At 43.6% G+C, this 27,080-nt stretch overlaps 1 protein-coding gene across 7 annotated transcripts in view; it reads left to right on the top strand.

Annotated features, from left to right (window-relative positions):
- The window catches only part of LOC144115712 (FK506-binding protein 15-like), a 119,715-nt gene extending 93,883 nt beyond the window's left edge, over positions 1-25,832 (top strand). For 4 of the 7 annotated variants that reach the window (XM_077650187.1, XM_077650185.1, XM_077650186.1 and 1 more), the window contains exons 23-27: positions 7,875-8,046; positions 9,349-9,639; positions 12,680-12,753; positions 15,339-15,478; positions 25,425-25,832. In XM_077650187.1, coding sequence (XP_077506313.1) covers positions 7,875-8,046; positions 9,349-9,639; positions 12,680-12,753; positions 15,339-15,473 — 672 coding nt within the window. In that variant the 3' untranslated portion in view covers positions 15,474-15,478; positions 25,425-25,832. The remainder of the gene's footprint in view (positions 1-7,874; positions 8,047-9,348; positions 9,640-12,679; positions 12,754-15,338; positions 15,479-25,424) is intronic. The other 3 variants (XM_077650190.1, XM_077650189.1, XM_077650188.1) reach the window with 1 other exon arrangement.
- Positions 25,833-27,080: the final 1,248 nt, after the last annotated feature.

Raw genomic sequence — 27,080 nt, 5'->3', positions numbered from 1 at the left:
TTGCCGGCCACAGCATCGTGCTAGTGAGCAGGCGCAGGAGTACCTGCTCGTTGGCCTTCCCCAGCCCTTTGCAAGGAGTGGGAAGAGTTTGGTGGGTGGATTTGTAGTAGTAGTAGTAGTAGTAGTAGTAATCGGAGTCCTGGTCATCGTCGGGTCCTGAGGAAAACGCCTGGAGAGAGAGCGCGTGGGCGGCGGCGTCGGCTGCTTCGTTTCCGTGGAGGCCTTGGGGACCTGGAGCCCAAATAATAGATCGGTGCGCAGGATCGGAGTCTCGGCTACAATTTTGATAGATGCAATAAGCTAGGGGAGTAGCCCACCCTTGCTCGACGTTTCGACAAGCCCCTCGCGAGTCGGTGATTATGTATTTGGAGGAGGAGTCGGAGGCTGCCAGGGCGATGGCGACCTCTTCTGCATGAATTGCTGACTGGGCCTTGAAAGTAAGGGCGTCTACTGTTTTGCCCTCGTGGACGACCGCGGTCGTGTACCATCCCTTGGGGTCCGGGCCGGAGGCGTCCACGTAGAAGACTCCTGGTTTATTCCCAAAATGGCGGTCCAAGGCTTCCGCCCGCGCCTGGCGCCTGCCATTATGGTCCTCTTTGGACATGTTGGTGGGGAGAGGCCGCATGTGGAGGGCGCGTCTCCAGTGTACGGGAAGGCGGCATCTCTCCTCTGTGAATTGGGTGTGCTGGATGTGAAGTCGTTCCGTTCTGCTGCAATCCATTCCGCGCTGCTTGGTCCCGACGAGGCAGGTGTGCGCGCAGTTGGCAGTCTCCGCGGAAGCGGATCTCAAATGCAAAATCTAGATAATAAAGGGAACGGTACACTATGGGCACAAACTTTATTGCACAAAAACAGCAAGGAGTGAACTTTTTTTTTTTTCAAAGCACTACTGAAATGTAAAAAAAAAAATGTCAATAGTCCACTTATTCCGTAGAAATCAGTGGGAACTGCAATTTATTGGCTTGTGAAAAAGGACTTTATGTTTGCTTGTTTTAGCTCGCAACCGTTTTCTTTGGATAGCGCCACCCATACTAGACAGGCTGCTCACTTCTGCAAAAGTTTTGGGAGTTGTCACGCTCGCCAGTCCCCGCATGCTGTCGTGTCTGCAGCGGCAGCCTCCCCTGAAAGGGCACGACACACTATGCCATTCCGATCTTTAAATCTCGTCAACCACCCTTCGCTGCACGAGAAACCTTCGATGCCCAGCTGCAGAACAAATATTCGTCTGCTTGCGCGTGAATGAGTGGCCTGCTGATCGGAATGTTTTCACTGTGGGCTCTCCGCAGCCAAGCCACCAGGCACTTCTCCAGATCTTCGTGGTTGGATACCCGCAGTCGTTTTCTTTGAGGGCCAAAGAGTGACGTCCCGGAAGCCTACCGCAGCTTATCCTTGTCCTGAAGTATCCTCGTGAGGCTGCTCTTGGGGACAGCGTATAGTTCGTCGCAAGTGCTGTTTTTGTGAAGCGACCACTCTCGAAGTCGTTGATTATCTCCACCTTCCTTTCTAACGTAAGGACATTGTGAGGTCGCTTCTGCGCTGTCATCGGATGCTGACTTCGCGGCGAAATGTCGCAGACGACGCTCAACAGCGGATGTAAGGCTTCAAGCCTAGCTGAACACAACTGCAAGCACACCGTGACAGAAAGCAAGTGATGCGGTTGCAGTGTGCGAGAAAACTGGAAACGTCCAAAGACGGAAATCGGAAAGAGGGGAGGGGTGCAGTGATGCGTACCGCGATAGGGCTGCGCGTTCACGTCAAGTTGCGGTTTCAAGCCTATTTTCGGTTCCGTTTATACGGTGGTCACAAAATTTTTGTTCCGATTAACGAGATTTTTTTTACATTGCCTTAATACAAAATCAACCAACTGCGAGGCGTTTGTTCCATTTAAGCGTTGGTTCCGTTTAACCGACTACCGTTTATCGAGATTGTACTGTATATCGATTGCAGTGCAAAAAAGATGAAGACGACAAAGGGGCAAACATTTCTCCCTTTATCGTCTGTCTTTTTTGCGCTGCGACCAGTGTATACAATGGATCATAACAAACTCGCCCAATCTACTGTCGATGACATTGCATGTTAATGTCACACAATTCAAATGACTTCAGATTTTCCAATCTGAAGCTGGCATCACAGACCTTTCTATTTCTCTCTCTCTCTCTGAGTTCTGCACATTCCTTCATTTCACTCTTCCCTTTTTAGTTCTTCACAGGAAAAGCAAGACATATTGTTTTTTTGCTTGCTCTATGCACGGTCCACAGCTCTACGCAAGTTCATCACAGCAGAGTGTTTACTGGGACTCTCCCTTTTGTCCACGGATGCATATTGTATCTGCAGTTCACTGTGTTTGCCCAAATGTATGTTGCAACATACATAAGCGAGCATTGGTTGTGTGCAAAGCCTGCATTCGTTAATAATGGGCCTGGCTGGTTACACTCAGTACTGCCAGATACGCACCGCTGATTCGATGGGTACAAACTTTCCCCTTAATTAGTGCTCGGCTTATCGAGGATGAAATGCTTGGGAAATGGATCTTCGACCCCACCTTCAGGAGACAAAAATACCTTGTGCCATGGTGCTCCTTGGCCAGTGAAGTTCCAGAACATTCAATGCCAGCAGGAAATCTAGCGGATGCAGCAGAAAGAACTCGTGGAAGCTAGGGAAGAGATTATCGAGCTAAAACAATATAGCAGGAGTCAGAACATAGAGATTAAAGGCATTCCAATGGTTAAAGATGAAGATTTGCACACGGCACTTGTGAAAATAGCTACCTCTGTGGGAGTCGATGTCTCGGACGATGGCATAGACGTTGTACATCCGTGTCCGTTCAAAGGACAAAGCTACGTCAAATGTTGTAGTGCGCTTTTCCCCTCGTGCTGTGCGGGGTAAGTTCTCTGCGGCTAAAAAGACAAGGCTTAACACTAGTATTCTTGGCTTCGAAAAGAGGGAGCCACTTTACATCAATGAGCATCTTTGCATCGAAAACAAGATGTTGCTGAGCAGAGTGCGTAAACTGCATCTGGAGAAAAAATTGAAGTTTGTCTGGGTGTCGCAGGGAAAGATTCTGATAAGAAAGACAGAAACCTCAACAGTGTTAAGAATCGAGGGTGAGAATGACCTGGCTGATGTCGAGTAGTGTTAGTCATTGCTCTTTTTTTTGTGCTTATGTTTCATCATGGCTTTCAGTCTGAACGAAATTGATCAGTTAATGAAACAACATGTGTTATCGGTATTCTGCTGCAATGTGTGGAGCATCCGAAAAAATCTAAAGCTGATGATTGCTTATGTCTCCTGGCACACTTTTCGTTATGACACTATCGCTGTCAGTGAAACGTGGCTCAAGGATGAAGAATCACCTTTTGTACCAGGCTACAAACTTTCCTCTCTACCACGGGTTTCAAGTACATGTGGGGGTGGTGTTGCCTTCTTTGTAAAAGATAATACGTAGATCTTTTGAAGTTCTGCCCATTCTTAGTATCAGTGACAATACAATTGAAGCTCTGTTTATAGAAATTGAGTGTGGCATAATCGCCCTCCTGGTTCTGCTACTATTTCAGTTTTAGTTGAAAAGCTCAAATCGGTTCTAGAAATTTTGACCTCTAAGAAAAGTAACCCTATTGTTGTTGTGGGAGACTTTAACATAGATCTTTTGGGAGACACAAGCAACTACACCTTACTTTTAAGATCATACGACATGTGCAATCTTATAGCAGAACCCACACGTGTGACTGGCAATTCCAGTACATTAATAGATCATGCACTTACCAATATTACGAATGACAGATGAGCCAGAACTTATCTAGATCCAATAGCTGATCACATACCCATATTTATTATTGTTAATATCCAAGAAAACATTAATTCTAAAATCACTCGTCGTGAGCCACGAAAAAAGATTGACTATCAATTACTCCATGAGATCCTGCAGCAGACAGACTTCTCAGTTGGCTATGATAGTGACATAAACAAGGAATGTAGAAATTTCTTTGCAACAGTTCAGGCTGCCATTTTGCAGAGTTCCGCAGTGATTACATGGGGTAAATGTAATGCTCCTGTATGCCCATGGATGACTGTCATCCTAGACATACTGAGAGAGAAAGATGGCATCACGAATGGAAACAGGCTAAAACTCATAATTTTTTAAGCCAGTTTAAGCGCTTTTGCAGCCTGTCAGTATCTTTGCTGCGCAAAAGAAAATGAGAATATTATTCATCTCTCATTTCAAATGCTAATGCAACGTGAATAAAATCTGGAACATAGAAGCAGGTGCAATAGGGCTTCGTTAAGAGAGCATATAGTACTTGGTTTAATTAAGAAACTGCTGATGAGTTTAATGGCTATTTTCTAGGGGTGTGCGAATACTGAAATTTTCGAATACGAATCGAATATGAATATGAAGAAAAAATGGCTTCGAATATCGAATCTAATATCGAATAGCTGTTCAGTACAAAAAAAATTTCAGAAAATGATGAGTTAGCAAACATTGTTGACCTTATTTTTTTCAAAATAGTGTACGGTCTTTGCAACTAAAATAAACAAAACTAGACTGTCTCAGTACCATATAAAAAAAAATGGGCACAGAAATGTATACTACTTGATTACACAGCATAACAGTATCCAAACTATAATGAGCTCATGCAAAATAAAATCCATAAAGTGACAAGACTGGCAACAAAAAAGTAACATGATGACTATTAAACCTCATTCATTCAGAGTTCAAGGGACCGGAAGAAATGCCCGGTTCATCCGAAGGCCTCTGTTAATAAAATTGCCCGCGCCCCCCCCGAAAAAAAAAATGCTGCCGAAAATGCTGAAGATGCAGTAAGGCCTTATGAGGTGGCTCCATCGCGCTAACACTTGTAAGCCCGTGAGGAGCCACCCGTTTTGGAGTGCTGGCAGAACAACACAAATGCAAGCAAGAGGCTGGGGAACACACACTGGCGTCGGAGCGGCGAGGCGGTTTTTAAAAAGGAAAAAGAAATAAGCCGCGCGGAGCTGGCATTGGACTGTCGGCGAATGCGCAGGCCGACATTTGAACTTGCCGCGGGGCAGCGGTGAAGCTCAGAAACCAAAACTACACAGCCAGGCTATTTTTTTTTGCCCTAGCGACAGAGGTCTTCCGATTGTTGCCACGCCTGCCGTTACGCCCGCTAAAGAGGTGTGCGGGTTACAATGCACCATGCAATAGGCGGGATTTTAACAGGATCGCTTGCCCTATTGTGACTACTCGACGCGCCCCTTCAGGAGGCTCCCGCGGCATTTCGCAAGTCGGCTTTCCCGCATAGCGTAGTTTATAAAACGGGATGGCGCAAGTCACGCTTGAAGAGTTACGAAGGTGACAGGACGCATTCTTCGGATGTGGGCATTAAGTGTGTAACGTATTACCGAAGGATTAAAAAAAAAAGCGCGATTTCGCGTTGCGATTGCTCGAAGCGGGCCATCGGCCATCTTGTTCGTAGCACGGGTGATATGTGGGAAAGCCCACTTGGGGAAATTATCACCAGGTGAAGCCTTGCGGCGTCGGGATGCGGTCGGTCCGCGTGATAAACGGCGGAGAAGGAAGCGGATAGGACCTCTGTACTGTTTTACTGGAGTTTTTAACTCGATTATTGGCTATTGTGGTTTTGGCATGGTCGAATTTATGAAAGTATGCGCAGTATACGATCGCTGGCGAGTATTCGGGAATTTTCGAATATTCTGAAATTCACGAATATCAATTTTTGAATACGAATATGAATCGAATATCAAACATATTCGATTCGTATTCGAAATTTTGAATATTCGCACACCCCTACTATTTTGTAAATATTGGATTGACGGCACCTGGCAACTCAGCGGCCTCCAGTTACTGATCCTATGCCCTCAATGAAATCAGTTGTAAATAGTTTTGTAATATATAATGTAAAGATAGATGAAATAATAACAGTAGTTAAAGAGTTAAGAACAAATAAGGCAGCAGGCCTTGATAAAATTGCTGTCAAATTAATTAAGGATAATATTGATATATTTGCTGATCCTCTTCTTTACCTATTTAATCTCTCTTGAAAGCGAAATATATAATGCTGAATTAAAAATAGCAAAGATCGTTCCAGTTTTTAAGGAAGGAGATCGCTCTCATCCATCAAGTTATAGATCAGTATCAATTATTAGTGTTATCAATACAGTTTAAATTTCGAAAAGATACTCAGTACACGTATAAACAAATTTATATCCAAATACAATGTGCTTAGCCCGCACCAACACGGTTTCAGACCTCATAAATCTACTTTTTGTGCGGTTCTTAACCTAACACAAATGCTAAATACGGCTCTCCACGAGAATAGAATTGCTATCATTGTATATATTGACATAAAAAAGGCCTCTGGCACAGTTAACCACAAGATTTCACTCAACAACGCAATTATTGATTCAGGGGTAAGTTCCTGAAACTTACTCAAAAGCTATCTTAGTGACCGCAAGCAGCATACAGTAATTGAAAAATATACATCTACTTCACAAACCGTATTAACTGATCATGTTGGGAACAGCGCTAACACAGGATGGAGCGAGAACACAACACAGGCACCTGTGTTGTTTTCTCGCTCCATCCTGTGTTAGTGCTGTTCCCAACATGATCGTATACCAACAAGCCCAACTCTCCACTCTTCTGTGTATTAACTGACGTGCCACAAGGGTTGGTTCTTAGGCCCATGCTATTCTCACTGTACATAAATGATCTTCCTGCAATCCTTAAGTATTCCCAACCTTTAATGTGGGCTGACGATACCGCTATTGTATTCATAGGAGAGAATTTGGATGAAATACAGGATAAATTAAATGCAGAGCTCGGCACTGTTTTTACGAGGTTCACGTCGAATCAATTAACCCTTAATCTCGGTAAGACTAAATATACAGTTTTTCATTGCAGAGAAAGCAACTGAATACTGAGAAACTGCACATATCATTACCCAGCACAAAACTAGAACAAGTTGGCTCTTACAAATATTTAGGCATTTTATTTGAATGAGACATGCACTGGAAAACACACATTAAACACCATTTTTCTAAGCTCGCATATGCATGCTATGTTCTACTTAAAGCGCATGAATGTTTCGCATATCACATTATACGCATTCTTTACTTTTCCTTCTTTCATAATCACCTCTCTTACTGTATTAAGTCTGGGGTGCCACTTTCACAACTAACCTGTAATTCATCTGCAAAGACGTTCATTACGAATTATTATATTTTCAAGTCGCGGTCAATCCAGTAGATCCCTGGATAAATCTGTCTATGTGCTGCCGTTTAATGCATTATACGAATTAAAAATTGCACAAACTGTACACAGAACCTTAGAGACCAATGATCCTCTTCCCATAGCTTTGTTTAAACTCCCATTACGAAATACAAGAGGTGTAACTTATCATAATTTTAACCTGCCTCCATGTCAATGTGCACGGGAAAGGGCTCATAGAATTTAACGGAGGCATGATCTGGGATTCTTTGCCAGTACACATCAAGCAAGCCTATAACTTTAGTTCAGCTCTAAAGAAATACCTTTTTGAAAACTATTGGGATGTTTAAATGAAATTGGGACTGAATATTATTGCATTGACTATGCTGTGTGCGTCAAGAATTATTTTTTGTATTTGTTGATTACTTTCCTCTTCTGCTGTGTTAGTATTTGTATCGTATTTCTTCACTGGACCCTTTACTAGCCAATGGCTGATGGTCCAGCAACTGTTTTGTATTTTGAAATAATTTCTGCAAATAAATAACAAATGAATGAATGAAAAAAAGCTGCCCTTGTGCCATAAAAATCCATCATCATCAGGGTCGACTGGTTACACTGAGACTGCATGCCTTACCAGCCCTGTTTCTCTTTCCCCGCCTGCAAGGACTACACAACAGCGGTCCTGGAGAGAAGGCAAGCATCTGCTACCCTTGGCAATGGCACTAGCAGGGCTTCCCCGACATCCACTTCAAGTAACAGCAGTACTGCTGGTCCTCCTGCTGCTGCTGCTGCTGCTGCTGCTGCTGCAGCATCACAACCACAACAAAGCAGTGGTGGTAGGCAACATCTTCCATGGGCGGGCTGGGCCGTTGGGGAAACAAACTCTGCCAAGTACCTACTTCAGTTAACTTCCTGTCAATTACCATTTTATCAGTCCAGCAGATTAGTGAACTGAAGAAAAATAAGCCGTTTAAGTTGACAATTCAGCGCAGTTTGTCTGTTTAGGTATGCCAGGCGTACTTAAGCCGACTAAATTGCATGATAAAGCGTAATTTTAACTAACTCTAAGCATACAGCCTGCGCACTTTCTGTACTTGCATTTTTTTTTTATTCTGTGCCGATTTATTCAAGAGAGGAAGCAGCTGTTAGTTGGCTTGGAACACCATTTGTAGGACGCGTTTAATCAGACAAGTAGCTTGTGGCATGCAAGGTTCAATAGTGTGCTCTCCACTGTAGTCTTAAAACTGGATCGAAGATGGCATAAAGTGGAGCCCTGGCTTCTTGGGATAATTTCTATGACAGGCTGTCGTGCAGGATAGTGACGGCATAATGCTTAAATTGGGCAAGGAGCAGCCACTGCAGTGTATTTGTACTGATGTTGAAAGATATGAAAGCATGGCACCCTCAGACTTCTTTCATGCGTGCAAATGTGCGTACATGTGTGCGCGATGGAACCTTTTCCTGGTAGGCAAACTGTACTGAATGATTCTGCTACATTTCTGTGCATAGGTGCAATTTGCCTTATTTCATGCTTTCCATGACAGACTTGCACAGTCTTTTCTTTTTTGCAATAGTACTTCTCAAACTTTCATTCTTGTCTCAATTCATAAGTTAAATTGGCACAGGGTAGCTTGTGCCATACAAATGGCACCATAAAAAGGTGCACATTGCCATAGTAAGGTTGAGCTGAAAAAGAGCTAGCTCTCCACTCTTAATTTATGAGAAAGAGAGGCAAGCTTAAAATATTAGAACGTTTAAATCTAATTAAAATATTATTTAAGGAAAAAAGTTAAGTGCATACATTTACTACTGACATTCAGAATTATGTTGTAAAAGAGAGCTTGGTGCAGATATATACTGAATTTGCTGCATGCTTGCCTGTTAAGTTTTACCTTACTGCGCTTACTGCTGGAGTGGAAGGGAGAAATGAGATTGCAATATCTTGTAGGTTGAATAATGATGACTGTTCTTATTATTTATCCTACATGTGCTAGTTTGCAGTCTGCTGCAGTGAGTAGTATGTGAATTGGAATCATTGTTACATCAGCACTAGCCATTTCCAAGTATGCAATATATAAAACTCGAGACAGTTGCTATCAGTGTGACCTCCACTGATTCCTCGTTTCCAAAAAATGCAGGGGGTGGAAACCAAGAAGGAAAACATCAGAACATGCAAGAGAGCCCAGAAACTCAGCCTGCTGTGGAAAAACTTTCATCATCCCCGCCTTCAGGACCATCTGCACCTAGTCAGCATGATGAGTGTGCAGAGCCCACACCTGAGGATTCCCGTACAGAAGCTAGCAGTAATGAAGTGGTCCAGGCAAGCAAAGAGGGAGAACCTAACCTGCCACAAGAACCACAAGATGTTGCACCGACTGGGGACGAGAAGGCAGCTGCCAAAGAAGGAGCATCAGGGGATGCAGAAACATGCAAGTGCACTACTATGAGCCTATTCGTGGCCATTCTGTCGAGAATATGACGGGGCAAAGGTCGCATGAGCTGCATCACATGCTTTACAAGCATGTGGTGGCATTGGAATAAGTGAGCGTGTATCCTGACTCTGGCTTTCCAGGACAGCTGCTTCCAATGCCTGCATTTTTTTTTTTTAAAGAACACTCTCCTCAACCAGCTGGAGCTTGTATCGGATAATCACCAGCAGAGTTCACAAAACTTATCTCTTGTCAAGGATAGTGTGTGACTGGTCAGTGGATGGCCACTTGCTGATCACAGCAGCCATTGTACAACTGCTGTTAAGCACTGAGCAGTCACGAATTGTTCAGAATTCCTTGTTTATTTGACTGCTGATTATATCTGATGCTAGGTGTTGCTTCCTTAATGCTGCAGTGCGTTAGTGAAGTGTATATTGTTTTCCCTTCTCTGTGAGTCTCTCCAACTTTGTCTTCCTCAGTCTTCTTGCATTGCACTGCTGTTGATTATCTGTGCAGATAACAGGTAGCATGCTTGGAGTGCAAGTAGTTACAGTGAGGTGTGTTCTTCGGAACAGGTTCGACAGCTTGAGCAGAAAATTTTTGTTTGTCTGTTTATTATGACCAGGGGTGCTTTCTTTTTGTTTTGTTTACCAGGAACTTTTTCTAGTTCAGAGAAATGCATGTACACTTGCCAGCGCTTTGAAATGTAGTCAGATTTAAGGAAAAGGTAAAAAAAGGGAACTAGTGGCAATTTATCTTACTTTATGCACATTATTGAAGCACCCATTGAAGTGCCTTGGCAGGTATGGTGCCCTGCTACTGAGCACAAGCTTTTGGTTAATACCAGCTAATCGGTTGCACTTTATTGAAGACAAAAAAAAAAGCAAACTGCCATGCACTGAGGTTTTGGTGCACATTACAGATATATAGATTCAGTCTATCCTGGATATATCAAATTATTGTTTATACTGAACAGTCAAAACATCCCCTTGAAAATCTCATGCATAAGTAAAGCAATATTCGACATGTTTATCGAACTCTCTTCACCGAACCATTCGATAGTACTGCTCACCTTGCATTGTCGGCGCTCTCCGCCGTTCCCACTCCTGACACGTGAGAGCTATCAGCGCCTGAATTACGCGAGCAACCACACGGTGGCGATGGCCGCACACTGCTCGTGTTGTTTCTTTTTTTGCTATCTCCCATTATTTTTTGCTGCTTTTAAGCATGAACTGTTGTAATGCCACGCGGTATGACATTCCAAAAGAGAAAGTGCTGGAGATGCGCCGATGAGGCTGAAGCACGGTACGGTGTGTCGACTGCAGTCGCTCATTGTGATCAACGTTCCTCTGATGTCAGTTCATTCTTTATCATCATGAAACTTTCGCATAGTTCTACCAAATTTAAAATAACTCAGCACTAGCTGACAGATAGATGGCGTAGCCAGTTCATTATATCAAGGTCAACCGCTGCAACACTTTCGTTACATGGAGGTCTCAAATATACGCTCTTTAATGGGGGTGGCATTGAGTCATTGAGAAACTTCGTAATATCAAGCAATTTGCTATATGGAGGTTCGTTACGTCCCGGTTTAAATTATGTCGAATGGCGAGCTGCGCATCTACAAGTGGCACTTCTCCTCGCGGTGTTCTCGCAATCACTTTTTGTGTGCGGAGCCTGGTTGTATGCACGTCCTTGTACGCCTGCTGGTAATTTTAGTGCTGTAAAACCTCATGACGATCTGAACGTGGGGTGTGCTTGGTTTTTCGTGGTCTTTGTCTTTTGTGCTCGCTTTTCACGTAACACCACTGTCATTTGAAAATTAGCGGTCGCCTAGACATTGCCCAACCCAGGTTGCAAAAGCACAAGGAGCCTGTCAAGGCGTTGTTGGAACAGTTCCGGTTCAGTGATGCCACTTCTGGTTTGGTGACTTATGTGGTACGTGATATCACACGCGCTCGGTCATAACGTGTCGTGACATGACATGCTTGTCATGGATCACATGTCATGACATGCATCATATGACATGCATCACATTTCATTGATGGCGTCATCATATGTGACGCCATCAGTGATTACGTCATCAGGTGCAACATGAGACGGCGACACTGCCAAATGGCCTGACGAGCTCCTTATGCTCTCACATGAAAAGGCAATCATTTGGTGCACAGCTTGCCATGCGGTGAAGCCACCCTAACTGACTGAAGCCTGGTGGCAGCCCTCACCTGGTGTGCTTCGCTTGCATTGCTGCAGAAGACGTGGAGTCCAACTGTACCTTAATTTTAATGAGGTATTTTTCAATTTATAGTGCACAAGTAGCAGGATTAGACCTCTTACTATAGTCTGTGGCTAGTTCCAAAGCACCATCTGCTGCAGCTCTAATACAAAGCAGATCAGGTCAAGCGGCGCCATGCGAGCGGTCCCCTGTCAGTGCACCGGCTGGCGGTGGCACGGCACTGCAAGATGCACTGCTAGTGTGTGTGCAGTGTATTCATAGATAAACTTATCTATTCCCATTTTTTATATGGCCGCCGCGGTGGCTGAGTTTTTATGGCGCTCGGCTGCTGGCCCGAAAGACGCGGGTTCGATCCCGGCCGCGGCGGTCGAATTTCGGTGGAGGCGAAATTCTAGAGGCCCGTGTGCTGTGTGATGTCAGTGCATGTTAAAGAACCCCAGGGGGTTGAAATTTCCGTAGCCCTTCACTACGGCATCCCTGATAGCCTCGGTCACTTTGGGACGTTAAACACTCATAAGTCATTTTTTATGTGTTGAATTATTGATATATCATACCATTTCGTGATCCCTTTCTAGTTCAGTATATCCGGGATTGACTATTTGAAATAAGTTTGAAGTCCTCACCTACAGCATTTATCATAGTATACTGTATGGCTATGAAAGATACATAAGATGCAGAAATTTTCAAAATTACTGAAGCTAGAAGGAGCTTGATTTTTTCTGCCTTTTCATATGTTTTTGTTTTGTTTTGGTTTTTCAGTAAACTTGAGCGCTTTCCGTTTTCTTCCTCATATTTCTTCTGCAGCTAGTCCACCACCTGAAAGCAAGACAGAGGCAGAACCCCAAGCTGAAAGCAAAAATGCTCAACCTCCAGATTGGGTAACACAAAAATTTCATTGTTCGTTGTCCAGCGTGCAATTTCTTGTTCTTAACTGCTATGCCTGCATAAACTAGAGGTGCTGTGTGAACCAGAGTGATTGTGATCTCATGGGTGGAAATTTCATTTAATCAGTGCATTTACATCAAAAGCAAATTGCGATGGCTGGAAAGCAATAACAAGTGAAAAAGTATACCATTTCAGGCCGCCGCGGTGGCAGAGTGGTTACGGCGCTCGGCTGCTGGCCCGAAAGACGCGGGTTCGACCCCGGCCGCGGCGGTCGAATTTCGAAGGAGGCGAAATTCTAGAGGCCCGTGTACTGTGCGATGCCAGTGCACGTTAAGGGGGGACACTGTTCTTAGACCTATTTTCCTTATTTTTAGTCTAATCCTAATGAAACTGTATTGCATTGCTCAGTTTTTTATACTGATTTCAAATATGAAATTGCTTTTTAATTAATTCATTAGTTCCTAAGATAATCAATTTTAATTAGTAATTTATTAGTACCTCGGTACAAAAAAAAGGGCTCAATAAAAAACAATTTTTAACCCATGGCTACATAGTATGGTGAGTAAAGAGTGCAATAATCAAAGCAGTTTTTCTATTTTGCCCTCATTAGTAATTTTACAGCACTTAGAATAGCAGCATTCAAAGTGTGAATATCGTGTATCGATAAACTTTGCAAAATTACAAATTCTTGAAGCGTGATTGAACAGCTGTGCTTCGATTATTGCATACATTGTGCCTTCAGCTTCCCTTAGCAAACAGTATGACATGTCTATTTGTCCTAGACGTTGAGATATTGACGTACTAAGACAGCCAGGTGTCCAAAATTTTCACGGTGTTAAATTGCCTGCTCCTGAACAAATTGAGCCCACACAGTGATCTATATTTAATATTATGGTCAAAATACCGATTTCCTGGAGGAGAAAACTGGTAGAGTTGAAGAATAATAGCTATGGGCTCCAAAAATGTCATTTTAAAAAAATTGATTTTTGGGTCGTTTTTTGGTCCCAAAGACCAGTCTCCCCTTAAAGAATCCGAGGTGGTCAAAATTTCCGGAGCCCTTCACTACGGCATCTCTCATAGCCTGAGTCGCTTTGGGACGTTAAACCACCATAAACCCATAAACCAACCAGTATACCATTTCATAGTTTGGCCCAGTTCTAGGGAACCAAGACCAAGATTAGATCTGTGAATTGGTGGTAGTTGTCTTCTCCTTATTAAAAAATAAACTAGACAGGATTGCCACTCCACATCTTTGGGCAGTTTAGCAATCTTCACTTCGAAGTTGGTAAGCACTGATTTGTGCTTGGTACCCTTGCTTCAAAAGTGCTACTTCTATGCAATAATGTGAGAGCAAATTTTGCTTGAATAAGCCTTCAGCTTTGCCCAGTCTGATTGGTAAGCTTAAGCCTAATGCATTGCAACTTGGCTGTGGTGGCTTCTAATTGGAAAAACATTAGGAACCCTTTTTTTCCACTCTTGAATACACTGCCTCTGCTTTAGGTTTAAAAATTTTGTACTAAACTTTTTGTTATATAACAGTAAAGCTGCTTGAAGAATAGTAGCATGACAAAGGCTCCATGGTAGCATATGGCACTCACAATCTTCTCACATAGCATTACTTTCCCCAGATTGATTTTTCAGCATGTTGCACTATCGTGACTCGTACAAGTTGCGTCACAAGTAATCAGTTGCGTCACAGTTCCCCGATCCATTTACACCGTCATCCAGGGTGTCCAGGCTTTGGGAGTACGGCATGTCAGTGCACATATAAATATGTAGCACTCTGGTGCTCATGTGTAGGCTGTGTGTGCCCATTAATTACTCAAGGTTGAACATTGAGGCACTTTCACTTCAGAAACGTATATTGTTTGCTTCTGACGCCACTTATACCAAACAGGCATAAGTGCAGTGACGCACTATCACAACTTGTTCAGTTTGACTTTGCACTGATGTGGTCCTTTAGTGGCAAATGGCAACAGCAGCATTTGAGCAAACTCTTATTTTATTTTATTAATTTTTTGCATTCTATAATTTAGAATGTGTCAGTCCTGGTGATCCAAAAAAATTTCATCATATCATTTAGGCTATCAGCTGGTATATAAACACGATATGTATGGCTGCCCCCTCCTTTTTTTTTTTAGCTTGCTTTGCGGGAAAATGCTGCTATTGCAAAGCTTGCTTTTTTTCATCCATTCCTGAAAGATTCGCCTTTTAATCTGTCTTCAGCACCTCATGATTTGCCCACATCAATCCTTCCCTGAAAGAAAGCGTATTGCTGTTTTTTAAATTTAGTGCTATCAAATTGCTCACTTTTCTGGGCAAGTTTTGTAGTATCGTCAGTCGCACTCCATTGCAGTGAGGTCTGCAAACATCTATCTGGCCTGCAACATTTGAGTTTCTTTGGATCACTGGTGGGACCACTCGCAAGCTGAGCTGTAGTTGCTTCTCTCAGTGTCAAAGTTGCACCATGTTATTTTGTAGTCCGCTACCTCTTGTTAGTCTTGTCTATTTTTTTTTTTGCACTTTTTACTTTCCAGCAGGAAGAGTGGGAATTAAATTTCAATGTTTTCATGCGTAGGAGTCCTTTCTTGCATCGCTGCGGCAGGCTAGTCGTGTGTATGGACAAAACATTCCTCCTCTCTGGATGACCTTGCTTAGTTTGGCCGTCCTCTTTGTAAGCCTGCTGGCTCTGAGGTATGGCCTGTACTGCTAAGCAAGGTAAGGAAACGTAGGTGTTGGAGTGACATTATGCAGCCTGTGCTTTCGTACACTTGCCCTTGCCTGCTGCCTCTCTCTGTGGCACAGCCTGTCTTTCTTTTTTTTATGCATATCACATCTCTTGTGCTGCAGAAATGTGATACACAAATTCTGGACCTCTATAAATGACGATTATGTCAGTCCTTACCAGTACTGTTTGATTGCACTCTGTTGATGGTAAATGACGCGAATGAGGCATCTCTCATGTCCAAAAGGTAAACAAATGCACTTTATTCGGCTTATTTTCGGTTCTCTTCTCTGATTATACCATACTGCAAGTTACAGTAAGTGATACAATTTCCCATATGTTTGGGGCATTTGGAGGCTTATTTACAGAGTTCTGAGGGTTGTGAACTAAAACTAATACTCTTCAGTTTTTGCTCAAGTTTCAAGCTAAGTGCTCTGCTGGTGATGTGAAGCCATAGCTTCAACTTCTTTCATGAAAGTAGTTTTGTTGGGGACGTAATGCAAGGATATTTGTGAATATACGCTACTTCAATTATGAGACCTTTACGCATATAAAGCTAGCAGTTGAGAATTGAACTTAGTTAAGATAGTTTACGTGGCAGACTAACTGAAGTGCACTTGAGTGTCAAATTTCACAGTGATAGCTCCAACATGGAAGGGGTAATTGATGTCATCAAAGTGAAAGCAGGTCTGAAAGTAACACAGCTTGTGTGCATTTCCCACTGCATTGCATGTAAAACATGTACATTTACTTCCATGGTGATAAACATGCTCAAAACTGTCACTAGACCATCACTGTCACTAGGGAAAGCTCTTTAGAACTGCTGTCTACTGCTTTTCTTTTCGCAGTACAAAAGTAGTTAGATCCCATATTTTGGGTGTTTCAGTGAAGTAGGACTACACTTTAAAAAAATGTGATGTATACTATGCAGGTGCAGCCAATGTGTCTTAAATAGCCATTCTGTACAGTTTAAGTATTTTATGTTTGACAATTTAGAGGAATTAGGTAATGGCAGATTTTAATTTAAATGTAAATATTGCATTCTAAAAGGGCCGTCACGGTGGCTCAGTAGTTATGGCGCTCGGCTGCTGACCCGAAAGACGCGGGATCGATCCCGGCCGCGGCGGTCAAATTTCGATTCAGGCGAAATACTAGAGGCCCGTGTACTGTGCGATGTCAGTGCACATTAAAGAACCCCAGGTGGTCAAAATTTCAGGAGCCCTCCACTATGGCATCCCTCATAGCTCGAGTCACTTTGAGACGTTAAACCTCCATAAACCTAATCCATTCTAAAGGTTGTAGTGTGCACTCAGAAACACCCAGTGCAGTTGTTCCTCCTAAAACAGCTTTCATGTTTTATTTATTTTATTTTATTTAGCAGTATACTGCAGTCTTGGGAAAAGACCAAGCAGGTGGGCATCAGTAAATGCATAAATGTGAAAGCATCTGAAATTATACTACAGATAAATCACCGAGTACTCAAAAATATACAATAACTAACCTATTAAAACCTATTAACTAGTAAAAGCTCGTTAATTCGAACTTCACGGGAATGGGGAAAAAGTTCGAATTATCCGATGTTCAAATTATCGAATGCCCTCGAAAAAACCGACAAGAACCATTTGCATTACGGTAGATGTACGGTAGGTAGTTCCGGGTTTCGGAGGCTGCGCCGAAAGGAGGGTAGGCAGCCGCCACCGCGTTCGCCAACCCGTGCCCTCCCAAGCCACCGGCCGCAGCACTGGTGATGGCGCCATTTAGGCTTTACCCACTCTTCCTAGATTTTATCTGGTTTCATCCTCTCTCCCCGTTTAGCGCGTGCGCAGCCTCTAAGTACGCGGAGGCGCTTTTTTTTTTGGTCACGTGCTGTGTGCCAAGCCACCCAGACGGGGCGGCGCGTAGTTCAAATTATCCGTAGGGGAACCGGCTCGCTTTCGAATTAACGGGCTTTTTTATACACAGATCTGTATGGAGCTTGGCCGGACCAAGTAGAGTAGTTCGAATTATCCGAAAGTTCGATTTATCGAGGTTCGAATTAACGACGAGCTTTCACTGTACAACAATAAAGGACAATCCATACAATACATCGCCAGTCTGGGGCAGCAGACGCATATGAAAACATCAAGAGTAGGAATAAAAAAAATGGTAAATTATATTATTGGTGAATTGTTTATTATTTGTTTAAATAAATAAACAATAAATTATATACACAACAAGAAACCGAAGTTCACAAGTACATCTTGCACATTTTTTAAAAAGAAACACACCAGGAGAAAGAAATGTGGTTTCAATTTTCAGTTGTTTCAATATATTTCATTTCGGGGTGTGTGATTATTGAAATTTTTGAATATGAGTCGAATATCTTCTGTTCAGTATGAAAAAATATTTCAGAAAAAGATAAACAGGCAGATGTTGTTGCCCTTATTTTTTCACGCATGGTCCTTGCAACTGAAATAAACAAAACTACACTGACTCAGCACCCTATAAAAAACATAATGTACAGGTGCAGACATAAGTAAATGGAGCACACTATTATTTTCAAATTGGAATCACGCGTTCTCTATGGGACATGAACATTATTTGTCCATGAAAAATCGCACTAGTGTCCACTATCAGCATGTACATACCACAGCTGCCAGTTTCTATTGGGCAGCGTGCAAAAAATGTCTGAAGGCAGTAGTGTGCTCCATTTACTTTTGTCCGCACCTGTACACAGAAATGTATACTACTTGATTAGACTGCACAATAGTATGCAAACTGGAATGTGGTCATGCAAAATGTTTGACACAATGAAATACATGAATTGTAACATGACTGGCAACTAAAAATAACATGATGGGTAGTAAAACCTCATTCATACAAATTTTGAGGGACTGACAAAGATGCCAAGATTATGCGAAGGTGGATTTATACAATGCCCCGCACCGCTGAAAAAAGCAAAAGCTTCTGATAATGCGAGGAAGCCCTGTGGAAAAAGCTCTGTCGCTCAAACACAGAGGCCCATGAAGAGCGCTCAGTTTCGGTGTGCTGGAAGAACAACTCGAACATAAGCGATGGGATTGCATGTTGGCGTAGGAACGGCAACACTGCTTTTAAAAGGCTGCTGCGGTGGCTCAGTGGCTGTGGCACTCGGCTGCCGGCCCGAAAGATGCGGGTTCGATCCTGGCCGCGGCGGTCGAATTTCGATGGAGGCGAAACTCTAGAGGCCCGTGTACTGTGCGATGTCAGTGCACTTTAAAGAACCCCAGGTGGTCGAAATTTCCGGAGCCCTTCACTACAGCATCCCTCATAGCCTGGGTCGCTTTTGGATGTTAAACCCCTGTAAGCCATAAGCCATAAACCATAAGCTGCTTTTAAAAAGAAAAAATAAAATGACCAGCGACGGGCCAGTCAGCGCCCGAAGGCCACACACGGGTGGGTCCAGATGACCGGTGAATGTGTGGGCCAGCAGCTGATGTCGCTGCCGGCTAGCGGCGAAATCAGAAACCGAAACTACACAGCCAGGCTTTTTTTTTGGCCTAGCCATAGGGGCCATACTATTGTCATTCCGCCTGCTGATAGGCACACTGAAAATGTGTGCAGGTTACAATGCACCATGCAATAGGCGGGGTTTTTACCTAATTGCTTGACCTACTGTGACACCTTGACTTGCCCTTTTGGGAGCTTCATACAAAATTACGCAAGTGGCCTTTCGTGCCTAGCATAGTAGCATAGTTGACCAAAACAAGATGGCGAAGCTGTAGGAGAGTTGTGAAGCTGACAGGATGTATGACATGGGTATGAGCGTTAAGCAACACAATATGTAAAGATCAAAGATGAAGCTGCATGCTTTCTCTTTGTGATTGTGGGAAAGCCCACTTGCGGAATTTCACACACGGTCCATGCATAGTAGCCTCCAAATGCTCGATCCTTCGGACAGTTTGCCCAGATATTGTGGTTTACCATAGTCGGATTTATAAAAGTCGGTGCGATATTCGATCTCTGGCAAATATTTGGCGATTTCCTAATATTCAGAAACTCTCTAAAATCAATTTCTCAAACCGAATATGAACTGAATATCAAACATATTCAATTCGTATTCGAAATTCGAGCATTCGCATGCCCCTATTTTCAAATCTTCAAGGTGAGAAGAGCATGCGAGATTTTAAAACAATCGAACATGGTAAGGTGGTTGTCTATGATGATAACACTGCCCTCAAGCTGGTTTTTAACAAACCCTGTACTACACAACCCCATTGACTGTGTAGGCTGTGTGACTACAGTAGAAATTGGATAGCAGCTGCACCATCATCTTTTGCCCTAGTAATGTGTCTGCAGAAGTTCAACAGTACAGGACTGCAGTGATTGGCCTGCATCAACTCTTGAAGCAGTGTCAGCATTGTTCGCATCCACTGGAAGAGCAAAAAAAACCAGATAGGAGCAACTGATAGCTGCCATAGAGGCTTTGTTGAGCTTCTGCTTTATGGTGTTTTGGTAGCGTGGGGCAAACTTCGTTCAAAGTATGTGCGAGGGCAGTGTCTTCACTGTAAGTCATCACTACCCAGTCATGTGGGTATGAGATTGCTCTAATTCTAGCACATTTTTGTTTATTCTGAGGGGAAAAAAAACTACAGAGAATGTTTAGTACATTCAAATTTGTGTGAAAGCACGGATGATGAATGGGCAGTGACGACAGATGGAGTGCTCGTGCTAGGCCAGCTGCGGTCACGCAAAAGAGGATCTTGCTCAGGTCAAAACCACTGGTTTAGTGCCATGTAGACAATAATGAAGAGCGGGCAGTTCTGGAAGACGGAGCACTCATGCTAGGTAAACAGACAATGCGACAACGGACTATATTATTCGGGGTTCGTACCCATCACATTAGTGTGTACACACTAAACAAAATAAACAACAGAATTGCTTTTTTTTTTTCTTAGCAAGCCCTATCACAATTTTTCTTTATATGAATATCTAAAAGTTAAATATAGTTAATCTTTTCTAATCATTCACTGCATCACAAACATTTTTTCTTTCATGGAAAATAGCTGCCCACTGTGCATCCACAAAGCACACACCAGTTTGATCCTACTAAGCTGAAATACCTGTGGTGCTGGAGAGAGTGGATATGGGTAGAATTGTTGGCTTAAGCTCATCTTCAAGAAGTGAAATGAGCATTTTGGCAGCAGTTGCAGAACTCCGTGCACACAGATTGGCTGTTGTACTGCTACTGTTAGCAGCATAACTTGGTCAGCATATATAAAACTATTTCATGCATTGCTTTAAATGTTAGACCCCAAATTTTAAAGTGTAATTCCAGTAACAGCAGTCTGACGCTCTGGAATTTTAATTGTTGCATGCCTTTCTGTCTTTCACTCCTGTTAGTTTCCATCTGGGATATTATTTGGTTTTGTTTTTAAGGTAATGTGACCTAACCAACATTCATTCACATCTGCAGTGTAGCTTGCCAGTCTATGCGCATTCCAAGTACAACTCATCACACCTGCAGAGTAAGTGTACACACTATACGAGGGGCATTGCTCTGAATATGTTGCATACATGTGTTATTGGCCATACAACAATCATAAATAAGCTCAGTCCTTGAAACTAATTGTATTTTTTATAGTTTTTTTTTATGTTATGAGTACATGAAAAGTTATTTGAGGCTTGCAGTATTTGTGAACAGACATCATGTTTGCTCACAACTTCTAATGCAGTGATGTCACAAAGAGAAAGTACAGCAGTAAAATTCCTTTAATACGAACTTGAAGGGACATGAAAATTTCTCTGTCTTATCAGAAGTGCCCCCAAAAAATATGCATGAACATGCAAGGCACGTCCAAATATCTGTATCATGAGAGCAGTGAATAAGCTATCTTAGCAGTAAGAGGATAATTGCAAAGAGAGCATTTACTGCACTATGCATGATGTGAGCTGAACAACGAGGGCACATAACAAGTTTACATCATCCCCTCTGAAGAAACAACATTAGTCTGGATTTTTTTTCTTTTGACATGAGTCTCTTTTTCTCTCTTCCACCGTGACCTCTGTTTGTAATTTTCTGTTTTGGAGCGAAAAGCTCCAGTTCTCGCATGCAGAGCTGAAGGTGAAATCACGGTTGGATTTGACCTCTAACTGGAGGCTCGCCTCAGGTGGGGCTGTGACGTTACCACGTTACTGGTCGCACCTGTTACCGCTCGTTCCGCCGCTGCGCCTACCACCGCTCCGACCGCTCACTCTCGCAATTGTGTCACATGACTAACACGTGATTAGCTCTTGCTGAATAAAGGCCAGCGATCGCCTCCTAGACACCGCAGAGACATGAAGCCAGAACCGGTCACCGGGACGAGTTCTTCGACTGAGTGTTGGAGGCGCCGAACTGCTTCTAGCGATCCCTATGACAGAGCGTCATGAAGCCGTGTTGGCTAGTGATAAGTTGTGAAAGCGGGCTCATCGAGTTGATGAAACCGATGAACGGGAGATATGTCTGCAGAAGCAGCAGCACAAGCAACAAGAGTAGCGAAAGCGGGCTTATCGAGTTGATGAAACTGATGAAGAACGGGAGGTATGTCTGGAGAAGCAGCGGCACAGGCAACAAGAGTATCTCAAGCAGAAAAGGGCAGCGGATGCTGCCGTCTCCGCATTGACATCTGTCACTGGTTCAATTGCCTTTCGTTCCGTATAACCTGGTTGAGCCAAGTTGAGCCACAGCCATTTTTTTCTCTCCTTCCGGCTCCGAGCTCTTCTGTCTGAAACAACCTTCCTTTTTTTGTAGCCGCCACCGCCACACTGAAGGCTCGAAATGCTACCGTAATGTAGCTATCGCTACAAAAAAAGGAAGGACAGTGTGGCGGTGGTGGCGCCGCCACCCCATGGCTGCACTGTCACATGGTTGGTCACGTGGTGCGGAGCAGCTGCCGGTGGCGCGGCGCAGTGGCTGGTCACGTGGTGCGGAGCAGGTGCTGGTGGTGTGGCGCAGTGGCTGGTCACGTGGTTGGTCACGTGATGCGGAGCAGCTGCTGCTGCCGGCGGCGCGGCACGCTGCCGAAACCGAGCTGCAACAGCTGTGCGCATGCGCCGTGTCAAGTGGGACGAAGATGAAGGAGGAACGCCCAGAGAAACGGAGCGGCGAAAGACTGACTTTGCAATTCAACTGAGCAAGTTCCACTCAGCCAGCTGTAGCTATCATGTCACTCCAGGTTTAACCAGAACTAAACCGCCGCCAATTTTTTTTACTCTTTTATCTTGCTCCTTCCACAGTGCGTAACATTACCAACTCCACGAGCAAGTGTACCACGCGTTTTTCCGCCCTCCGAAGGTGGATGCACACGCGGCACCGATGCACCCATCGCAAAAATCTGGAAGTCTGCTACCATGCACATTGAAAACTCCTTCGTCATGGCAGGCCAGTTTCTCACCTGTTTTCTTATCTGTTTCAGAAGTCATGCGATGGCTATGATTTTCAAAGTTCTGTATAGGTCACGTGAAGAATGAAAAGAACTGCAATCTCTGCTTCGTCATTTTATTTACAACACTTGAGCTAGCCTTTCTCAAGAGCCGGAACGCCGCCGCTGTGGCTCAGTGGTTATGGAGCTTGGCTGCTGACCCAAAAGACGCGGGTTCAAACCTGGCCGCGGCTGTCGAATTTCACCTCCATCGAAATTCTAGAGGCCCGTGTACTTCTGAAAGGTCATTTCGTGACCTTGACGTTAAGTCATTTCAGCTCACTCGAGGCGTAAAAAAACCTGCAATATCATCGCTTCTTTATTGTTTTAATTCACTAAAACTCTTTTAAGCCCGTCCGCCCCAGGAGCTGGAATGACAATAAATAAAGCAGCAGGTATATCATCATTACTGTTTTTGTATGTCTCGACTAGCCCCCGTTACGGCCTGTGGTCGTGAACCGTTTGCTCTCCGTTTAATCATTGCTACATGTAGCTCGCATACGAAGTTTCATGCAAACATGTTCTCAGCAGCCGTTTGAGTGTTTGGTGTCACTGTGAGCAAGAGCCGCCGCGGTGGCTCAGTGGTTATGGCGCTCGGCTGCTGACCCGAAAGACGTGGGTTCGATCCCGGCCGCGGCGGTCGAATTTCGCCTCCATCGAAATTCTAGGTGCCCGTGTACTGTGCGATGTCGGTGCACGTTAAGGAACCCCAGGTGGTCGAAATTTCCGGAGCCCTTCACTACGCCGCCCCTCATAGCCGGAGTCGCTTTGGAAATAAGAACAGAAAGTTGGGCTAGTTGGTGTGGATTCATACTTGACAGCGCAAAAAAACGAGGACAAAAGCGAACGAGGAGACACAACACAAGCGCAGACTATCAAGCGCTGTCAAGTATGAATCGCTTTGGAACGTTAAACCTAATAAACCAACCAATCAAGAGCCGGAACACAACAAGTGAAGAAGCAGCGATTATATAGCAATTTTTCTCATGCTTCTTGTGACTGGTATGGACTTTTGACATCATAGCCATCGCTTGGCTGTTAAAACTGAAGCCAAAACAGATGACAGAAGAAATTCAATTATAAATTATTTAGCGGCCATAGGCAAATATCACATGTTGATCCAAGTATATTAATGTTTTGCGCATCATTGTGAAGAAGAAAACATGCAACCAAAACCTGTTGTCTATACTCCTTTAAGCGCAGCTCTGACAAGCCACTGTTTGTCAGGTGCAATATACCTGCCACGCGTAGTAGTCTCGACAGGAGGGAAAGCACAGGTGTGTCAAGCTGCTGCTCTCATGGTGCATGCAGGGAAAAAGTCTCCAGCAGTGCGCCAAACTTCTGCCCATGGGACGAGCCGTGCCGCCTTGGTTAAGGGTTTTTTGCATTGCAGGGAAGCTGTTGCAATGGCATGTCAGTTAAAGAACTACTTAAGCCAAGAGTCAATGAGCAGGCGTACCCGCGCCTTTTCATCCACTAGGGACAACGTGCGGCACATGGTGCGTGCGGTGTAGCGATGTGGCTATGTCATCTCTGCACCATGTGCAGTCAGGTGTGAAAGTGCCCTGCCTACCGCACAAAACGCAAGCTTATCCACAAGAACTCCTTCCCGCAAGAACGCTTGCCCTCAATAGAGCTTCCCCCGCATGTTCGCGGGAATCTGTGGGGAAGCATTTTTTTTTCTTATTTTTGTTTTCTTGTGTGTATGCCTTGAGAGTGCTGAGCGGACACTCTGCAAGTAATGTTGTCGGAGTTACTGTGGTTTGCAGTCATTGTGTAAGTTCATCTTAACCAAAGGACACGTGGAGCAGTTCGTCTCGAGCGGATTTTTTTTTACATTGAGTTAATGGGAGGCCAACGAAATGATGTCGGTGTTTGTCTGGTCCGAGAATTTGCCTTAACGAAGTTTGTCCTAACAGAAGTCTGCTATAATTATGAGTTGTGCCCCATTTGGGACTCTGCTGCATAAACTGACCGGGTCCCTTTCACTCTTTTTTCTTTTTTGCTTGCACAAGTATTTTGGCACTTATGTTGGTGTTTGTTCAACTGCTGCTGTTGTTTTGTTTGCCACACAGTGGTTCTCAGAGAACAGAGATTCACTGACACCGCACTGTTGCCATGAATTTTCATCTGCACGTTGTTTTCCCTTTGTTTTCCATATCCCTACTAATGCTTACATTCATGTAGCAAAGCATTTGTGGCACTAACATGCTGCTGTTGCTGAATGTTGGCTCCCAAGGAGCTTAACAGAAAGGCACTATTGCATTTCACTAATGAAGTTTTCTGGCTCAGTACATGTTGTGTCGCAGCCTTTTTTTTTTTTGCATGTTCTTTGTTTCTCAACTATTGTTCTTAGCAGCATTGTGAAAATACTCAAATGTTTAGCACTATGAGCAACCTAGTGCCTTTGAAGGCTGTGATGGCTGAGAATGAAACAGGGCGACCGTGAGCTTGCAATGCTATTAGTGTTCCATAGATTTCTGTTGTTTTCTTATTAAGTTTTTCATGCATTTTTCAGTCCTGGAAGCCACAGCCACCCCCACCACCACTCTTTGATGAATATGAAGATGACGACTGGTTGAACTAAGTCACACTGGCCACCGGGACTATAGGCGATCATTGTGCTTATAAACTAGGGTTATGAATGGGTAGAATAAGTAATTTTGTTTTGTATTCAAGCAGTCATTCTGAAACATGCCGTGTACCATCAGAGTATGTGAGCCAATGCAGGTTGCCACCCAGAAGGTGCAATGTCTTCTAGTAAGCAACACTTTTGTTTTGAGTGAACCACAGAATTCTGTGCCTCTAGGGTACATTTTATGCCACTTTATATATACAAAGTTACATTTTTTGCTGAAGAGATTGCATATCGGTCTGTACATTCGAATATACAAACACGTTTTGGATAAACATTCCTTTGCCAAGACTGCCGTCTCTTCTCTTTCTTAAATTCCAATGGGCGTCTCATTGCAGTGTGCCTCTGTTACTACCCTGCCTCCCACTCAGCCACATGGAAGTGCAGGAAAAGTGGTGCAAGATACTTGTTGTTCTCGCTGTATCTATTTAACACTTGTGCCTGAAGCTTTAATGATATGTGAATTCACCATCTAATGTCAGGGTTTTCTTAGTTTGAAATCTGCATGTGCAGGGAAAATGAAATGGTTGCATCTCGATCAGTTTAATAAGAGCCAACTCCAAAAGCCAGCACATTGTTATTCCTCCCAACGAGGTGAAGATGTGTCTTTCATGCTCATGGAGACGTCTTGTACTCCTGGACGCATGGTGGTGGTCGCCTGATAACAGCTTTTTCACCTATTTCCTGCACCAGCAGTACATGGAACCGAGCATACATGACTTACATTGGAAACGTTTCCAGTGAAAAGCACAGTTTAAAATTAGGAGGCTACATTTTTCACCATCTTTTAAACACCCGGACCACTGAAACTACTTAACAAGAGCTCTGACCAAAAGCTGAATTAAATTGCACTGAAGTTGAAAAAGTGAGTTACACTTGAAGCTAGCACGACACCGCCAAGCTCTGCAAATGGCCGCATTGAGGGCCATAATGTACGTGTTCCCTTTTGCTTGCATGAAAAGATCTGCATGCATTTTTCACATTCTGTACAGCAAAGCATAACCAGAATGTCAAAAAATGTGCATAAATTCTGTATAGTGCTAAGGAGTACAGTCACAGCATTTAGTTTTGTGGCATGCACGAAAAGATGCATCTTTAGTGCATGCCACAAAATGCCTCTTTGAACACACAAGGAAGCCTCCTCTTCCTTCATATTTATGAGGGAAGAGGAGGCCTCGTTGTGTGTTCAAGGCCTACCTCATGCAATGACCAAAGAATACAATGAATGAATGCATGCATTAATGTCTGAATATTCGTCCTGTCTTCGTCAAGAATGCCCCATTACATAGCTTGGCAATAAAGCTTGTTCCAGTGGTTCTCAGTGTCTATACAAGTAACCATGCTACAATGCAAACATAAAAAGTGTATAAGGCCCTTCGTTTTATTTTCCCCAAATTCAGGAGTTTAAAATCTGGCGCTTTCTTTTTTTAAGTTTATGTGTATATTTGGTTGGTCTATATAAACTTTCCAAGTTTGGATTTTTTAGGTTAAGAAAAATAGCTATTGGTACTCAGTTATGTACTAGCCATAAAGCACTCA

The sequence above is a fragment of the Amblyomma americanum genome, chromosome 1 (genome assembly GCF_052857255.1).
Source record: "Amblyomma americanum isolate KBUSLIRL-KWMA chromosome 1, ASM5285725v1, whole genome shotgun sequence".
NCBI lineage: Eukaryota > Metazoa > Arthropoda > Arachnida > Ixodida > Ixodidae > Amblyomma > Amblyomma americanum.
The sequence above is the reverse complement of the archived record's forward strand: the minus strand, read 5'-3'. Positions and strand labels throughout refer to the sequence as shown.